The sequence below is a fragment of the Ovis canadensis genome, chromosome 25 (genome assembly GCF_042477335.2).
Source record: "Ovis canadensis isolate MfBH-ARS-UI-01 breed Bighorn chromosome 25, ARS-UI_OviCan_v2, whole genome shotgun sequence".
NCBI lineage: Eukaryota > Metazoa > Chordata > Mammalia > Artiodactyla > Bovidae > Ovis > Ovis canadensis.
The window spans coordinates 24,008,562-24,022,772 of NC_091269.1; the positions used below are offsets into that span (position 1 = coordinate 24,008,562).

The window sequence follows — 14,211 nt, forward strand, 5'->3', positions numbered from 1 at the left end:
GGAAACTTTGGAGAGGGGAGCTAATTAGAAACTGATGGGAAAGAAACTTGGGAGAAACAATGAAATAATTCCAGTGACTTTTTAATCTTCATGAAAGAGTGATTAAACAAAGTATCACAGGATTCCTGGGGTGGTTCTTCTCAAATTTTACTTGGCTGGTACCTTGCATTTATTCAGCGCAAAGTGAATATATTTGAATATTTTTGCTGGATTTGTATTATTCCTGGATAGTACTAGTTCCCTTTCCTGTTTCTGAGAATAGAGGGGTCATTTTAGTCACATATTTTTTTTTTTTACCTTTTGCCACTTAATAAAAGATTCTAGTTAAAACATAACCTCAAAATCTATTGCTATAATCCTAAACCATTTTAAAGGCATGAAATGCAGTTTCTGTAATTTAGGGTGGTAGTTACCTCTTCTGCCCACAAGATGGTGCCACATCGCTGTGACACCTCTATGGAAACTCATTAGAATCCCTCAACTCTACAAGCTACCTCACCAACACACACACACACACAGAGTTTTCTTACACAGTATCCCAAAGTAGGAACACATCCAAAGATTCACAGAGAAGAGTCAGAACTATAAAAACAATTATTTTCTCCTTCAGTGGTTTTGCTCAGTGGAGAAAGCAATTATTTGTACCTTACATTCAAGAGAGTTAGTGGATTCCAACATTATGAATGTTAGAAAATTCTTTGAGTTACCAGATTTTAGTACTATTTCATGGTACATTATTAAGGAAGAAACAGCCGGTAGATGACAGATTGGAGGGTGGTGTTACTTATTTTTCCAGCTACAAACTACTTAAATCCCTTTTGCAGGAATTTTTCCATGTCTGTCTAGCTTAAGGAATTTCCTAGAAATGTATCTGAGACTCCTATGAACTGGTTCTTAATACGTATGCTTGCATTTAGATCTTTAATCCATTTTGAGTTTATTTTTGTGTATGGTGTTAGGAAGAGTTCTAACTTCATTTTTTTTACAACAGCTATGTGTAAAAACTAGACAGCTATGTCCATTTTTCCCAGCACCACTTATTGAAGAGACTGTCTTTTCTCCAGTGTATATTCTTGCCTCCTTTGTCAAAGATAAGGTACCCATAGGTGTGTGGGTTTATCTCTGGGCTTTCTGTCTTGTTCCATTGGTCTATGTTTCTGGTTTTGTTCCAGTAAAACTCACTAATAGTAAATAACAGTTGAAAATAAGAAAATTTTTAAAGACTTCATTCCTTTTTTTTTTTTTTAAGAGATGGTCTAGATAAGATAAGTGATCCAGAGAGCTCTGGTCTCCAGGCACGGGGAGCAAAAATCAGGTTCTCCTAGTAGGAGGTATTCCCTTAGGGTAAGAATTCTAAAGATATTTTTTTCCTTCAAGCTTTCTGTACTGTTTGGGAATTAAACTGGTTGGGGGTCAGTTAACCTTCAACTAGCATTGTGTGCTCAATTGGTGCAGTTGAAGGTTCATAATATTCACAGATGCCCCCTTTTCTTAAAAATTGGTCAGGCGTTGTAACAAGGGCATTGTGTGTGAGCAACTTTCACACACACACACACACACACGCACACACGCACACACACGCACACACGCACACAGATCGTCTTTTTGACTAGAGTAGCCAGATCCTCACCTAAGCCTTCTATAAAGGTGGAGTTAAGCAAAGAATCATTTTGGTGGTTAGAGAATGATTCAGATGACAAGCCAGAATATTGCTTAAAAGTTCTTTCAAAAAATTGTTATTAAATTTGAATAATTAATCATTGTACTTTTTCCTTCGTAATCACTGATAGCAGCTTTTCATTTTATGGCTATTTATAGCTAGGATGATTTATTGCTGGAAAACTCAAATGCAATTATTCCTGTTGACAATCCTGCATAGCTACCTAATAAAGATGAATGCTTATACAATGAGGCGGCATAATCTAAGAGTTGGTAAATTAAACTGTGCAGTCTTGGAACTTGTAGAGAGAAAGAATGGTTGTGGCAGATACATTTATACTGTAGCCACTTTATATCACTCCTGTATTATGTTTGTTTTGAACCCAGGTTGTGTTTTTAGAACATATAAAATAGATCAAAGAGGTTTTGAAACTTTGGGGAGTTGGTATGTCTCTAAAGCCATGATGTTCTAACTTCAACCACTTCACAAGAGCCAGAGGCCTGCCACACTCACCTGCCTGGTGTGCGTGAATGTGAGCAAGTGTGTGTACATGCCTAGGGAGAGAAGGCAGAAGCCCCCAAAGGACTTTTCAACAAATACTGAAACTTTTAGTCTAAAATGAGGATTCTCAGTGAGCCGTGTCAGTGTCCTTCATGAAACATAAATATTGCCAGTGAAAACATACAGGTTTAATCAAAAGCCTGGGACCACATGATAATCTGCCATGAGCAGATACCTTGAGAACAGGTCTGGCAAGCAGTCCAGATAAACACTGGACATCAGCCAGGACCCCTTAACAGTTCAGCCTGAGTTTTCCTCAATCTATAACTGGGACAGAATCAACCTTTCTCTGTTTCATAGGAACAGGATGTTTATCATAAAGAATGTTTTGTTTATGTTTAAAGCACAGAGTGCTCTTTTTTTTCCCCCTGAGTACAAGTATCTGGTTTTTTTCAGAAGACCAGAAGCACCCTGAATCTTAGGTATTGTTAAGATCCAGTCTTGTGCCTTCGCAACTGCCTTTGGCCTTAAAGCCGTCCGTGGCGGCTCCCCGGCCTGTGCCTGTCGCCTCCTCTCCCATCGCTCGTCCTTCGTGGTTTGCCATTCAGGTGCTGTGGCCTGGTTCTGTTGTTCTGATTCCAAGGCCTGCGCGAGCATGCGTGCCTTCCACTCTGGGCTGCAGGCTCCTCTCGCTACAAAAACTTCCGTGTGCTTGTACGTGCTCAGTTGTGTCCGACTCTTTGTGACCCCTTGGACTGTGGCCCACCAGGCTCCTCTGTCCATGGGATTCTCCGGGCAAGAGTACTGGAGCGGGTTGCCATTTCCTCCTCCAGGGGGTCTTCCCGACCCAGGGGTCAAATCCACATGTACTGCAGCTCCTGAGTTGCAGCTGGATTCTTTACCACTGAGCCGCCGGGCTGGCTGAACCTTTATAAAGCTCTTCGGTCTAAATTGTTTCATCTCTTTGGGTGAGAATATTTCTTTCTTTTCCTACTTATTTCCCTTCCCCCTAGTTCAGTTAGATGTCTGTTCTGATGAACTGTTTTCTTGCATCAATTCTTTCCCTCTCTTAAGCCGCTTTGCCTCGTCAGATCATTCTTTCTTAGATGGTAGGGGGACAGAGCTCCCATCTGGCACTTCACGTCTATCTGCATTGTCTTCAAAACATGATCTCTGCCCTCATGAATACTGTAATCTCAAACAGAGGAAACACTTGTTCAGCAAGGATTCGCTCAGCATCTTTCCTGTGCATGGCCCTGTGCCGACTGGGGGGAGATGTTGCAGTGATGACAACTGATAACCCTCCCAATAGAGAACTGACATTGTATTGGAGGGGGTGAGTCTTAAGCTAATAATTAAACAAAGGTTCTTTTGTTTTGACTGTAATTATTAATTACTCTGAAGGAAAAGTCATGTGACAGTGATTAGTAGAGTGATGTCTCCTGGACTAAAGCAATCACAACTAGCTTCCCCAAGAAGAAAAAGTTAAATTGAGACTCAGAGTAGGAATTTGCCAAATATGTGGTCTGGCATGCATGCTCAGTCATGTCGGACTTTTTGCAACCCCATGGACTGTAGCACATCAGACTCCTCCATCCATGTATTTCCCAGGCAAGAATACTGGAGTGGGTTGCCATTTTCTACTCCAGGGGATCTTCCTGACCCAACCAGGGATCAAACCCACATCTCCTGCATTGGCAGGCAGATTCTTTACCACTGAGCCACCTTGGAAAGTGAAAGTGAAGTCACTCAGTCGTGTCCAACTCTCTGTGACCCCATGGACTGTAGCCTACCAGGCTCCTCTGTCCATGGGATTCTCCAGGCAAGAGTACTGAGTACTGGAGTGGATTGCCATTTCCTTCTCCAGGGGATCTTCCCGACCCAGGGATCGAACCTGGGTCTCCTGCATTGTAGACAGATGCTTTACCATCTGAGCCACCAGGGAAGCCCCACCAATGAAGGGAAGCCAAAGAACAGGCAGAAAGCACATGGGAAGAAGTTTGGTTTCTTTCAGGAATTGAAAAAAGACCATTATGGCTTGACTCTACCTGCGGGTCCAAATTCAGCCTTGCACCTCTTTCCTGTAGCCCACAAGCAAAGAATGATTTATACTCTTTAAATACTAGAAAAGAAGATTTCCTGAGCCACGAATCTGGCAGGAAAGGTGAGCTGCAGCGTCCATAGCAGCGTTGCACTGGAACACACGCCTTTACGTTTTTGTTGGAACGCTTTCCCGCTCCATCAGCAGACCATGTGGCTCATAGAAACTGCAGTATTTACTGTGTGGCACTTCTTAGGAAAAGCCTGCTGTCCCCTTGTCTAGATCGTGGTGAGTGATGGGAGAACAGGGGTGGCACAAACAACCCAGGTCAGATTTGCAGGGAATTAGAGGGGTGTTGTGATTTTGATCTATAATTTTAAGAATGATGAGAACCCTTCAAAGGCCTCTAAGCAGGGAATGACAGGCATGCCCCTGGAGACTTCCCTGGTGGTCCAGTGGTTAAGAATCTGCCTTCCAGTGCAGGGGATGTGGGTTCAACCCCTGGCTGGGGAACTAAGATCCCACATGCCTGGGAGCATCTAAGCCTTTGTGCCACAACTGCTGCGTCCTTGCTGCAGCAGCACCCGCACAGCCATAAATAAATAAATAAGCAAGCAAGCCTCTGGCTGTTGTGAGGTAGATCAGAGGGGTCGAGTGGAGTTGCTAGAAGATAGACCAAAGGGTTGTAGCAGCCTCAGCGTGAAATGATGGTGGTGGTGGAGATGGAGAGAACAAGAAGTGTCATTAAGGTGCGTTGAGTATTTTTTATGCTCAAGTATATTTCCATGCTTAGTCACTCAGTCACGTCCAGCTCTTTTGCGACCCTATGGACTGTAGCCCACCAAGCCCCTCTGTCCATGGGATTTCCCAGGAGAGAATACTGGAGTGGGTTGCCAGTTTCCTCCTCCAGAGATGGAACCTGAGTCTCCTGCATTGGCAGAAGGATTCTTTACCACTGAGCCACCTGGGAAGCCCAAGTACTTTCTGTACTTCTTTGTATTTAAGTCTACCTAACTGTCCTGTGGAGTAGGAATCATTCTTTTTTCCCTTTTTGTCAATGAAGATGCTGTGACTTACAGAGATGAAGTTACTTTCCCCAAATTCATGTGGCTAGTAGGTGGTAAGTTGGGCTTCCCATGTGGAGTTTGCTGACTCAACAATAGCTCTGAGAAGAATACAGAACAGAATGTACAAGATATTTTGTGTTTGATTGGATGTGGAAGGTCAGGGAGAACACAATATCAAGGAAAGCTTCAGATCTGTAACATAAGTAATTGGATAACTGTCTTGCCTACCAAATTCAAACTCCTCATTCAATGCCTTGTGGTCCTTTAAAGTATAATTATTTTATACAATAAGGTAAATTATAGCTTTCTTGCAAACATAAAATGAACATGTCAAAGATTTTATTTCATTAATAATTAATATTGATTAATTAATATTAATGGGGAACCCATGTAAACTGGTTCACATGGGGATTTGAGGAGCTTAGTATTTATGGTCAATTTGATAAAGAAATATTAGCATTCGATTGCTAGGCTAAATACAGACTTGGTTAATGCCCATTATGGCAATAAATAGTAACCTTTGGGATTTTCTTTCACACCAGGCAAAAATTATTTGCATCATCACCAGACAAAATCTACAAGTTAACCATTGTCTCTACTGAGTTGTAAAAATAGCCCCATCAATAGAAAACTAGTCAGAGGTTAAGCGCGACACCACAATGAAAGAATACCCAGTCATTTATTTTTCCTGCTTCTAAGTTTTCAATACTTTTTCTGACGGTTTACAAAGTTTTCTTTCCTCTGGTAATGTTACTTTTCTTTCATATGTTGCCATAGTTCTTGGCATTTCATCGGGCATGACAGCTATCCTGTATCTTAACTGTATCACAGTTAGATAATAGTAACCATCATTTGTAGGTACCTTAGCCACAAAACACTTTTAACTTGAGGCTGGGGGAGTTTCACTTGACCCTGACTGGGTCTGAAGATGAAACTGACAAAGCCAAATCAATAGGGGAAAGCATAAAAATGTGTTTAATACAAGTTTCTGTGACATGAGAGCCTGCATCAAGAAATGAATACTGCCCCCCCCCCTAAAAAAAACCAGACCTGAACATTTTCATGCTAGGTTGATGAAGAGTGAACTGTCTTGTAGAAATGTAACAGGTTAAAGAGTAAATGTGGCTTCCTTGATGGCTCAGTGGTAAAGAATCTACCTGGAGTTTGATCCCTGGGAGGAAGAAATGGCAACCCACTCCAGTGTTCTTGCCTGGGAAATCCCACGGGCAGAGGAGCCTGGAGGGCTGCAGTCCATGGGGTCACAAAGAGTTGGACACGACTGAGCGACTAAACAACAAAAAGGAGTAAATGTTGGGGTAGCATGTTCTGAACCCCATGTAATGTACGTTTTCTGTTTTAATCACCATGGCAACCCTGTGGTGGTGTCTGCTGTACTAGCCAAAAGCCTGGGAAACTGACTCTAAGAGGCCCCTTGCTGGTTTGGGGTCCACAGTTAGTGACAGAACCAGGACTTGTTTAACCCAGGGTGTCTCTTTCAGTTTCATTTCAACTGTGTCAGACTGAATGAAGGAAACTCTTCTTCCCAGAAGACTGTTGGGTTCTCCAGATGCTCAGTAATAGTTGATTTCCTTGTGTGTCTGTGTGTCTCAGTGTGCTGCCTAATGTATCAAGATTCTGAGTCACTGTTTATGGACTCAAATCCTGAATGAAAGACAAGTAAGAAACCAGGAGCAGACTCTGAGACATACCATATTCATCGTGTCCGACTCTTTGCGACCCCATGAATTGCAGCACGCCAGGCCTCCCTGTCCATCACCATCTCCCTGAGTTCACTCAGACTCACGTCCATCGAGTCAGTGATGCCATCCAGCCATCTCATCCTCTGTTGTCCCTTTTCTCCTGCCCCCAATCCCTCCCAGCATCAGAGTCTTTTCCAATGAGTCAACTCTTCACATGAGGTGACCAAAGTACTGGAGTTTCAGCTTTAGCATCATTCCTTCCAAAGAAATCCCAGGGCTGATCTCCTTTAGGATGGACTGGTTGGATCTCCTTGCAGTCCAAAGGACTCTCAAGAGTCTTCTCCAATGCCGCAGTTCAAAAGCATCAATTCTTCAGTGCTCAGCCTTCTTCACAGTCCAACTCTCACATCCATACATGACCACAGGAAAAACCATAGCCTTGACTAGATGGTCCTTAGTCGGCAAAGTAATGTCTCTGCTTTTCAATATGCTGTCTAGGTTGGTCATAACTTTCCTTCCAAGGAGTAAGCAAGCGTCTTTTAATTTCATGGCTGCAGTCACCATCTGCAGTGATTTTGGAGCCCAAAAGATAAAGTCTAACACTGTTTCTACTGTTTCCCCATCTATTTCCCATGAAGTGATGGGACCAGATGCTATGATCTTCATTTTCTGGATGTTGACCATATTCTTACTGTCTGGCAATTTCTTCTTTTATTGCCACGTCTTTTATTCAAAGACGGGACTATGAAAATCACCTAAAACCATCAAATCTCAGTTCTCTTTTTTTCTCCCCATATCCAACAGACTTCCAGCACAAAATAACCGTGCAGGCCTCCCCCAATTTGGACAAACGAAGAAGTCTGAACAGCAGCAGCTCCAGCCCTCCCAGCAGCCCCACAGTGATCCCCCGACTCCGAGCAATACAGCGTAAGCTTTCTCCCCCTTGGGGTCTTTTGGGTGGGTGTCTGTCACTAGTGGACTTTGATTCGACTTAAGCAGACATGTTTTTATAAGTGGTTTCTAAGCATGTGAAATACAGGAGGTATCATAACTATTTGGAAATCAAAATTTTCTTCTTAGTCTAATTTTCTTATTTTCACAGTAAATGATTTTTAGACTCTGCACAATTGGTGATGTTACCAGGCCACAGAGTAGAAACTGAAATAAGATCTCGAGACTTATAAGATTTTGTGAAGCCTGTACCTGTGACGTTTGTATAACCGAATTACATCAGTAGCATACTTGTGGATATTTTGAAAACTGAAATCCAGAATTTGAGGTTACTTCCAGTTGTTTTGTAAATAAAGAAGACAGTGTTCTGCTTTTTGGGGATTTAGCTCTCATTTGGTGTGCATTGACCACCCTAATGCACATGGCCCCCCACGTTAGGGTAATTTGACTTAGGGTTTTTTGGCTTTACGGTGGTTTTAAAGTGACTCACATTCAGTGGAAACCATACTTTGAATTTTGATCTTTTCCTGGGGAGTGATTCGAGGCGCCATCCTCTCAAGATGCTGGGCTCCTGGTCAGCCCCGCCGTCATGAGGAGAAATAAGCCATATACTCACAGCTACTCTGCTTTTCACTTTCACTGCTGGATTCCGTAAGGTACACGAGATATTTAACTTTAGTATAAACTAGGCTTTGTATTCGATGATTTTGCTAACTGTAGCCTAGTGTGACTGTTCTAAGCGGGTTTCCCAGGTGGCTCAGATGATGAAGAATCCGTCTGCCATGTGGGTTGCACGGGTTCATTCCCTGGATCGGAAAGATCTCCTGGGAAAGGAAAAGGCCTCCTACTCCAGAATTCTTGCCTGGGAAACCCCATGGACAGAAAGACCTGGAGGGCTGCAGGCTATGGGGTCACAGAAGAGTTGTATACAACTTGGCAGCTAAACAAACACAGTAATTCTTCTAAGCACATCTTTTTAAAATTAATGAATTAATTTTAATTGGAGGCTAATTGCTTTACAATATTGTAGTGGTTTTTGCCGTACATTGACATGAATCAGCCGTGGGGGTACATGAGCACGTTTAAGGAGGGCTGGGCTAAGCCGTGTTCGGTAGCTCAGGTGTATTAACTACATTTTCAACTTACAGTGGTTCTGTGCGAGTTTCGGTTAGACCCAAAGTGTAGATTTTTACCCCCTGTGTAGCTATGTCATCATGCTTTCAGCTGTGTTTCTAGTGCCTCTGGTGTGTGACAGGATTGTTTTCTAAGTGTGTAGTAATAACAGCCACTCTCCCCATGGTTCTCAAGCAGCGAGGGGCTGCGGGAGGAGGCAGTTGTGTGTCGTGTGTGTGTCAGCAACGGGTGGAGGTCAGATGTGAATGTAAACCTCCCCACAAGGGGATGAAATAAGGCAAGATGTGGGAAAACTTGCATATGTTCAGGTTTTAAAAGGTAATTGTAGCCAAACAGTTGTGATGACTAATGAAACAGTGGCTGAAATTACAGTTTCAAAATAGACCTTTAGGTTCTAAACTTTGATTTGGTTAAAAAATTAAGTACTAAGTTAAATGTTCAATTTGCCTTTTTTTTTTTTCCCCTCCCAAGTAAAATGAAGTCCTAACTATTGCATCATGTTAAATGCATAGATAAAGAAATTATCAGCCCTTTATGGCTGCCTCAGGTTTACCTTTTACCTTTCTTACTGTTATGATTAGAGACAGACATTTGCCTCGAGTAGGGTGCAAGAAATAACTTCTTCATTCTTTCTTTTCATGCTTCTCAATCATCTATACACTTTGAGTAAGATAGTTTTACAACTGACTTGATTCATCCTAAAACTTAAAAAATTGTAATTGGTTAATGAGTGATGCTCTCTGTTTAGTGACCTCAGATGAAAGCAATAAAACTTGGGGCAGAAACACCGTCTGTCGACAAGAAGAATTTGAAGATATAAAAAGGAATTTCAAGAAAAAGGGTTGTACGTGGGGTCCAAATTCGATTCAAATGAAAGAAAGAACTGATTGCAAAGAAAGGTACACGTGTGACATCTGGTGGTATTTCAGTGTGCACTGTGACGCAGAGCAGTGCTTTTTTACTTAGTTATTTTTTATCAGGGCCTTTTACATGTTGCATTGGCCAGACTTACCTTTTAAAAAGCGATTGGAGTAATACAAAGATACCTGAATATCAAGTTAATTTCTAGGATGGGCTTATCATACTAAATTAATTATTATTTGGTTAAGCAGTTTTAAAAATGTTTTACATCTCATGTTAAGGTTTTGTTTGTACTTTGTTAACTCTTTAAAACACAGAATCCAAATGTGTTCTCTTTACTACCTAAAAATCTTGTTAGTGTATATTTACCAAAACCTAGTTTGTGTTCATGTGGTTCTATTATTTCAAAATAAACATTTTTCTCTTGTAGAATAAGACCTCTCTCGGATGGCAACAGTCCTTGGTCAACCATATTAATAAAAAATCAGAAAACCATGCCATTGTCTTCATTATTTGTGGACCAGCCAGGTAAATGGGTCTCTGGAAATAGACTTAGCATGTGAGTGCTCTGGAAGTGATGTCAGAAAGGTTAGCAGCGTCAGAGTAGTAGTGGGGCTACACTGAGCTGGAAACTTATCTTCTGTCCTGGCAGTGTTCATGGTGGAAAGTAATCATGAGGCTCCACATTGTTTATCAGGAATTTGTAACTCTATTCTTTACCAGAAAAATTAGTATAATTTATTAGATAGATCCAAATTAATTTAGTATAGGAAATAGTAAATATGAAGATGTAGGCACCCTGAAATTCTGCTGAGGTTGTATTCCCACCCCATGACATGATGAAATATTGTCAAGCTAGTTAGCTGTGGAAAACTACTGCTGGAGAGTGTTACATTGGAATTTCTAATTTAAGTAAGTCATCATTGCTTTCTATATTCAACATTCCTGTTCAGTGTTCAGATATTAAAAGATTGAAAAGATACAGTAGTTGTTGAAAACCCTCAATGATGGCTATCACCAAAGAAGACAAAATCGGTCTTTACCCTCAACAACTTAAGACAGCTCTTTGATACTGTGATCAAAGGAAAGATGCTTTAGCTAAACATGGTATAGACATCTTGAATTTATTATTACTGCTGTGTTCAATTTTGCACGCACCTTATCACTCACTGTTCATGGTTAGTTTTCTTCTTCTGTGTTATCACAAGCATGTGGTTTCAGCCTAAATATCTCCATAAATACATTCAGGTAAACAGAGGCAGGTCCCCTCTGAATCCTGGATAAGCACTTTTTGACACCAGATTCGTTACTGTGTGCTGACTCTCTCTTGCCTATAAAGGCAAGAGGTTCTCTCATTATATACTGCAGTGCATCAGCAAATGTCACTTGAGGAGTCATGAAGGGCAATCAGTGGTCACAAAACTGTTATTTCTACAGTACATGTTTCATTATTTGTGACTGGGTAGTCGGCCTTTTCTTTTTTTTCCAATGTTTTTATTCTTTCTTAGAATATTTTGATCCTATTAATAACTCCTCCACAGGTCACTTGGAGGAAATAAAAGGATTTATGTAGCTGACCCAGCTGGGTTTCCATGAAGTTAACCCTGTAGTCCACTGGAAGGGTCAGTGAGCAAAGGGTTCACGCCGTCTGTCCTGCCTGAAGGCCTGCTCCCACCTCCCATCTGTGTGGCCTGGTGCCTCTGTGAGTTTATGTCTCAGCTCAAGCATTTCCAGAAAGCCTTCCTTGACCACCTCAGCTGAAGTGGTCTCTCACCCCAGCCCTCTACCTCAGTACCTGTTTTTATTTACTTATCTTTTTTTTTTTTAATGAGGCAGATTTTTCTTTTATTTTTCAAGAAAGAAAAGCACATGAAGGAAATTTAGAAAAATACGGTAGGGTAAAAGTGACACAAACCAGAAATTCAAGCAGCCTTATTTTATTTTTTTTTTTTGCTCCACCATTTCCCCCTAACATTTTTGGTTTTGTTTTTATTTTTTACTTTTTGATTTATTGACTTCCAATTGGAGGATAATTGCTTTATGATATTGTGTTGGCTTCCACCGTGTATCAACATGAATCTGTCGTAGCTATACCTGTGTCCCCTCCCTCTTGAACCTCTCTCCCTATTCATCACTCTTATCTAAAATTCTTATTTGTCTACATGGAACCCATAATATATGTGTTCTTCGTCACCCACAAATTAGAATGTCAACTCAAACCAAAAAGTTTACCTGCTGTGTTCACCACTCTACTCGCAGTGCCTGGTGCCTAGCAAGCACTCAGCGTCTCCCGAACGCCTAAGTGACTCCCAAAAGGGCAGTATGATCTTACGCAGATATTGATCATGTTTGCCTTGGTTTCAGGGCTTGCAAATGCTCCTGCAGGTCCCTCTGCAGGGAGCCTGAGTAATAGCACCCTGGATACCCCTTGTGCAGGGTCCTCCTGGACGAACCATTTGCTAAACTGGAAAGGACTCCATGTGTCATGATGTAGAATATGTATTTGTTAGATTTCAGCTTTGTTTTACAGTGTAGTTTTCCTGGTTTTTGCTGGAAAATGGTCCTAGCATGTGTGTGTTTATCCTTCTATGTAGGTACTTGTGAAGAGCCAAAACTTTACCCTGACGGATTGGAACACAGAAAACCAAAGCAGATAAAATCGCCAACTCAGGCCTACATTGATCTACCTCTTTGGAAAGATGGCCCGAGAGAGAACCCGGTGGAACCTGAAAGCTGGGAGGAGGGAACCCCAGTGAGCCCTGCTGCCGACACTCCTCAGGGGACCCCTCCAAACAGTCTGAGCAGATCCCCCCAGAGAAAGAAAACAGAGTCTGCTCTGTACGGCTGTACCATGCTGCTGGCATCGGTGGCTCTGGGCTTGGACATAAGAGAGCTCACGAAAGCACAGGCTTCCGAAGACCTGTTGCCCAAGGAAGGCAGGAAGAAACGTGAAGGCATCTTCCAGCGGGTACCTAAGTCTCGCCGCAGTGCCAGCCCCGCCGCAAGGCTGCTGGCCGTGGGCGAGGGAGCCAGCAGCACCCCCTCCCTCCCACCGTCCACCACTGCAAACCTCCTGTCCGTGCCTTCCCTCTCCACCAGGTGCCTGCTGCACACCGATGGCGAAGACTCCTTCGAGAGCAGCACACACATCTCTTGTGCCCCTCGGGTGCCCACTCCAGATCCTTGCCCTGCCTTTGGAGGGAGGGGCCAGAAGTCAACCCCCGTGCCAGGACTGGAGACCAGCCATGATGGGTGGAGAAACCTGCCTCCTTCCTTCACAGAGCTGACATGTGGGGGCGTTTCTTACGCTGCTGCTTCCAAAGAGAGAGCAGCAAGTCACCGAAGGACCCTGTCGGATGGAAGTGCTGCCCGGCCCCCAGGTAGGCTGCATTCACGGGTGAAAGTACCAGATACCACTGTAGAGATTGGACTGTAAAATTGCGTGACTCTCTGATTCTCTTTTCCATATGATTACATTTACAAATTTCTTTTCACTCTTTACAGAAATCTTTGCATTTTACCCTTTCCTTTGACTGTCATTTAATTTTACTCTTTCATTTGACCTTAACTATCATTTAGATTCTGGAGAAAATACAACTGAATTTCAGCAACTTAAAAAGAGAGCGAGCATGTGGAGAGTGACTGCTCCAAGCCCCTCACGTTAGGTAGACAATCATTTGACAAAGTCTGAACCAATAATTAATGGGAGAGCTGCTGCTAAAACTGGTTGTCCTACCTCCCCCGTGGTACCATGTCTTCTGCGTCACCTGACTTCACTGTCCAGTTATGCTGAGATTGAGTTTAGGGGGTATAAAAATCAAGTGGCCAGTAAATGCTATGTGGGGATTAACTATTATTTCTTTTGTATGTAAATGTGATTACAATCACATCAGATATAGATCATGAGGATCAAGTGAGATAATGTATATGAAAAATGCTTTTTAGATCATAAAATGTTATGCTAGGATTGGTTATAAAGTGTATTAAAACTGAGGCTGCTTTCATTTGCTCTATCTTCTCCTTGATCTCTTTAAGTGTGCTACAAGTAGGCACATTTTTTCTAATATTAGTTTTCATTGTCTTTAAATAAATTGGTTTATCTCTCTTTTATGATGTCATAAATATTAGTAATTTATAATTGCACATGGTGAAATCCCATCACAATAATCCCGTAAGAACTTCTTTTCTTCATTTGAAGCCAATAATTATCTGCTAGAGTGGTAACAGGCCTTCCCTGATGGCTCAGCAGTGAAGAAGCCGCCTGCCAATGCAAATGACATGGGTTCAATCCCTGGG

At 42.2% G+C, this 14,211-nt stretch overlaps 1 protein-coding gene across 1 annotated transcript in view; it reads left to right on the top strand.

The window, feature by feature from the left end:
* The window catches only part of MAP3K21 (mitogen-activated protein kinase kinase kinase 21), a 63,079-nt gene that overhangs the window by 45,473 nt on the left and 3,395 nt on the right, over window positions 1-14,211 (top strand). The window contains exons 6-9 of the mRNA XM_069572631.1: window positions 7,774-7,896; window positions 9,803-9,953; window positions 10,346-10,443; window positions 12,510-13,295. Coding sequence (XP_069428732.1) covers window positions 7,774-7,896; window positions 9,803-9,953; window positions 10,346-10,443; window positions 12,510-13,295 — 1,158 coding nt within the window. The remainder of the gene's footprint in view (window positions 1-7,773; window positions 7,897-9,802; window positions 9,954-10,345; window positions 10,444-12,509; window positions 13,296-14,211) is intronic.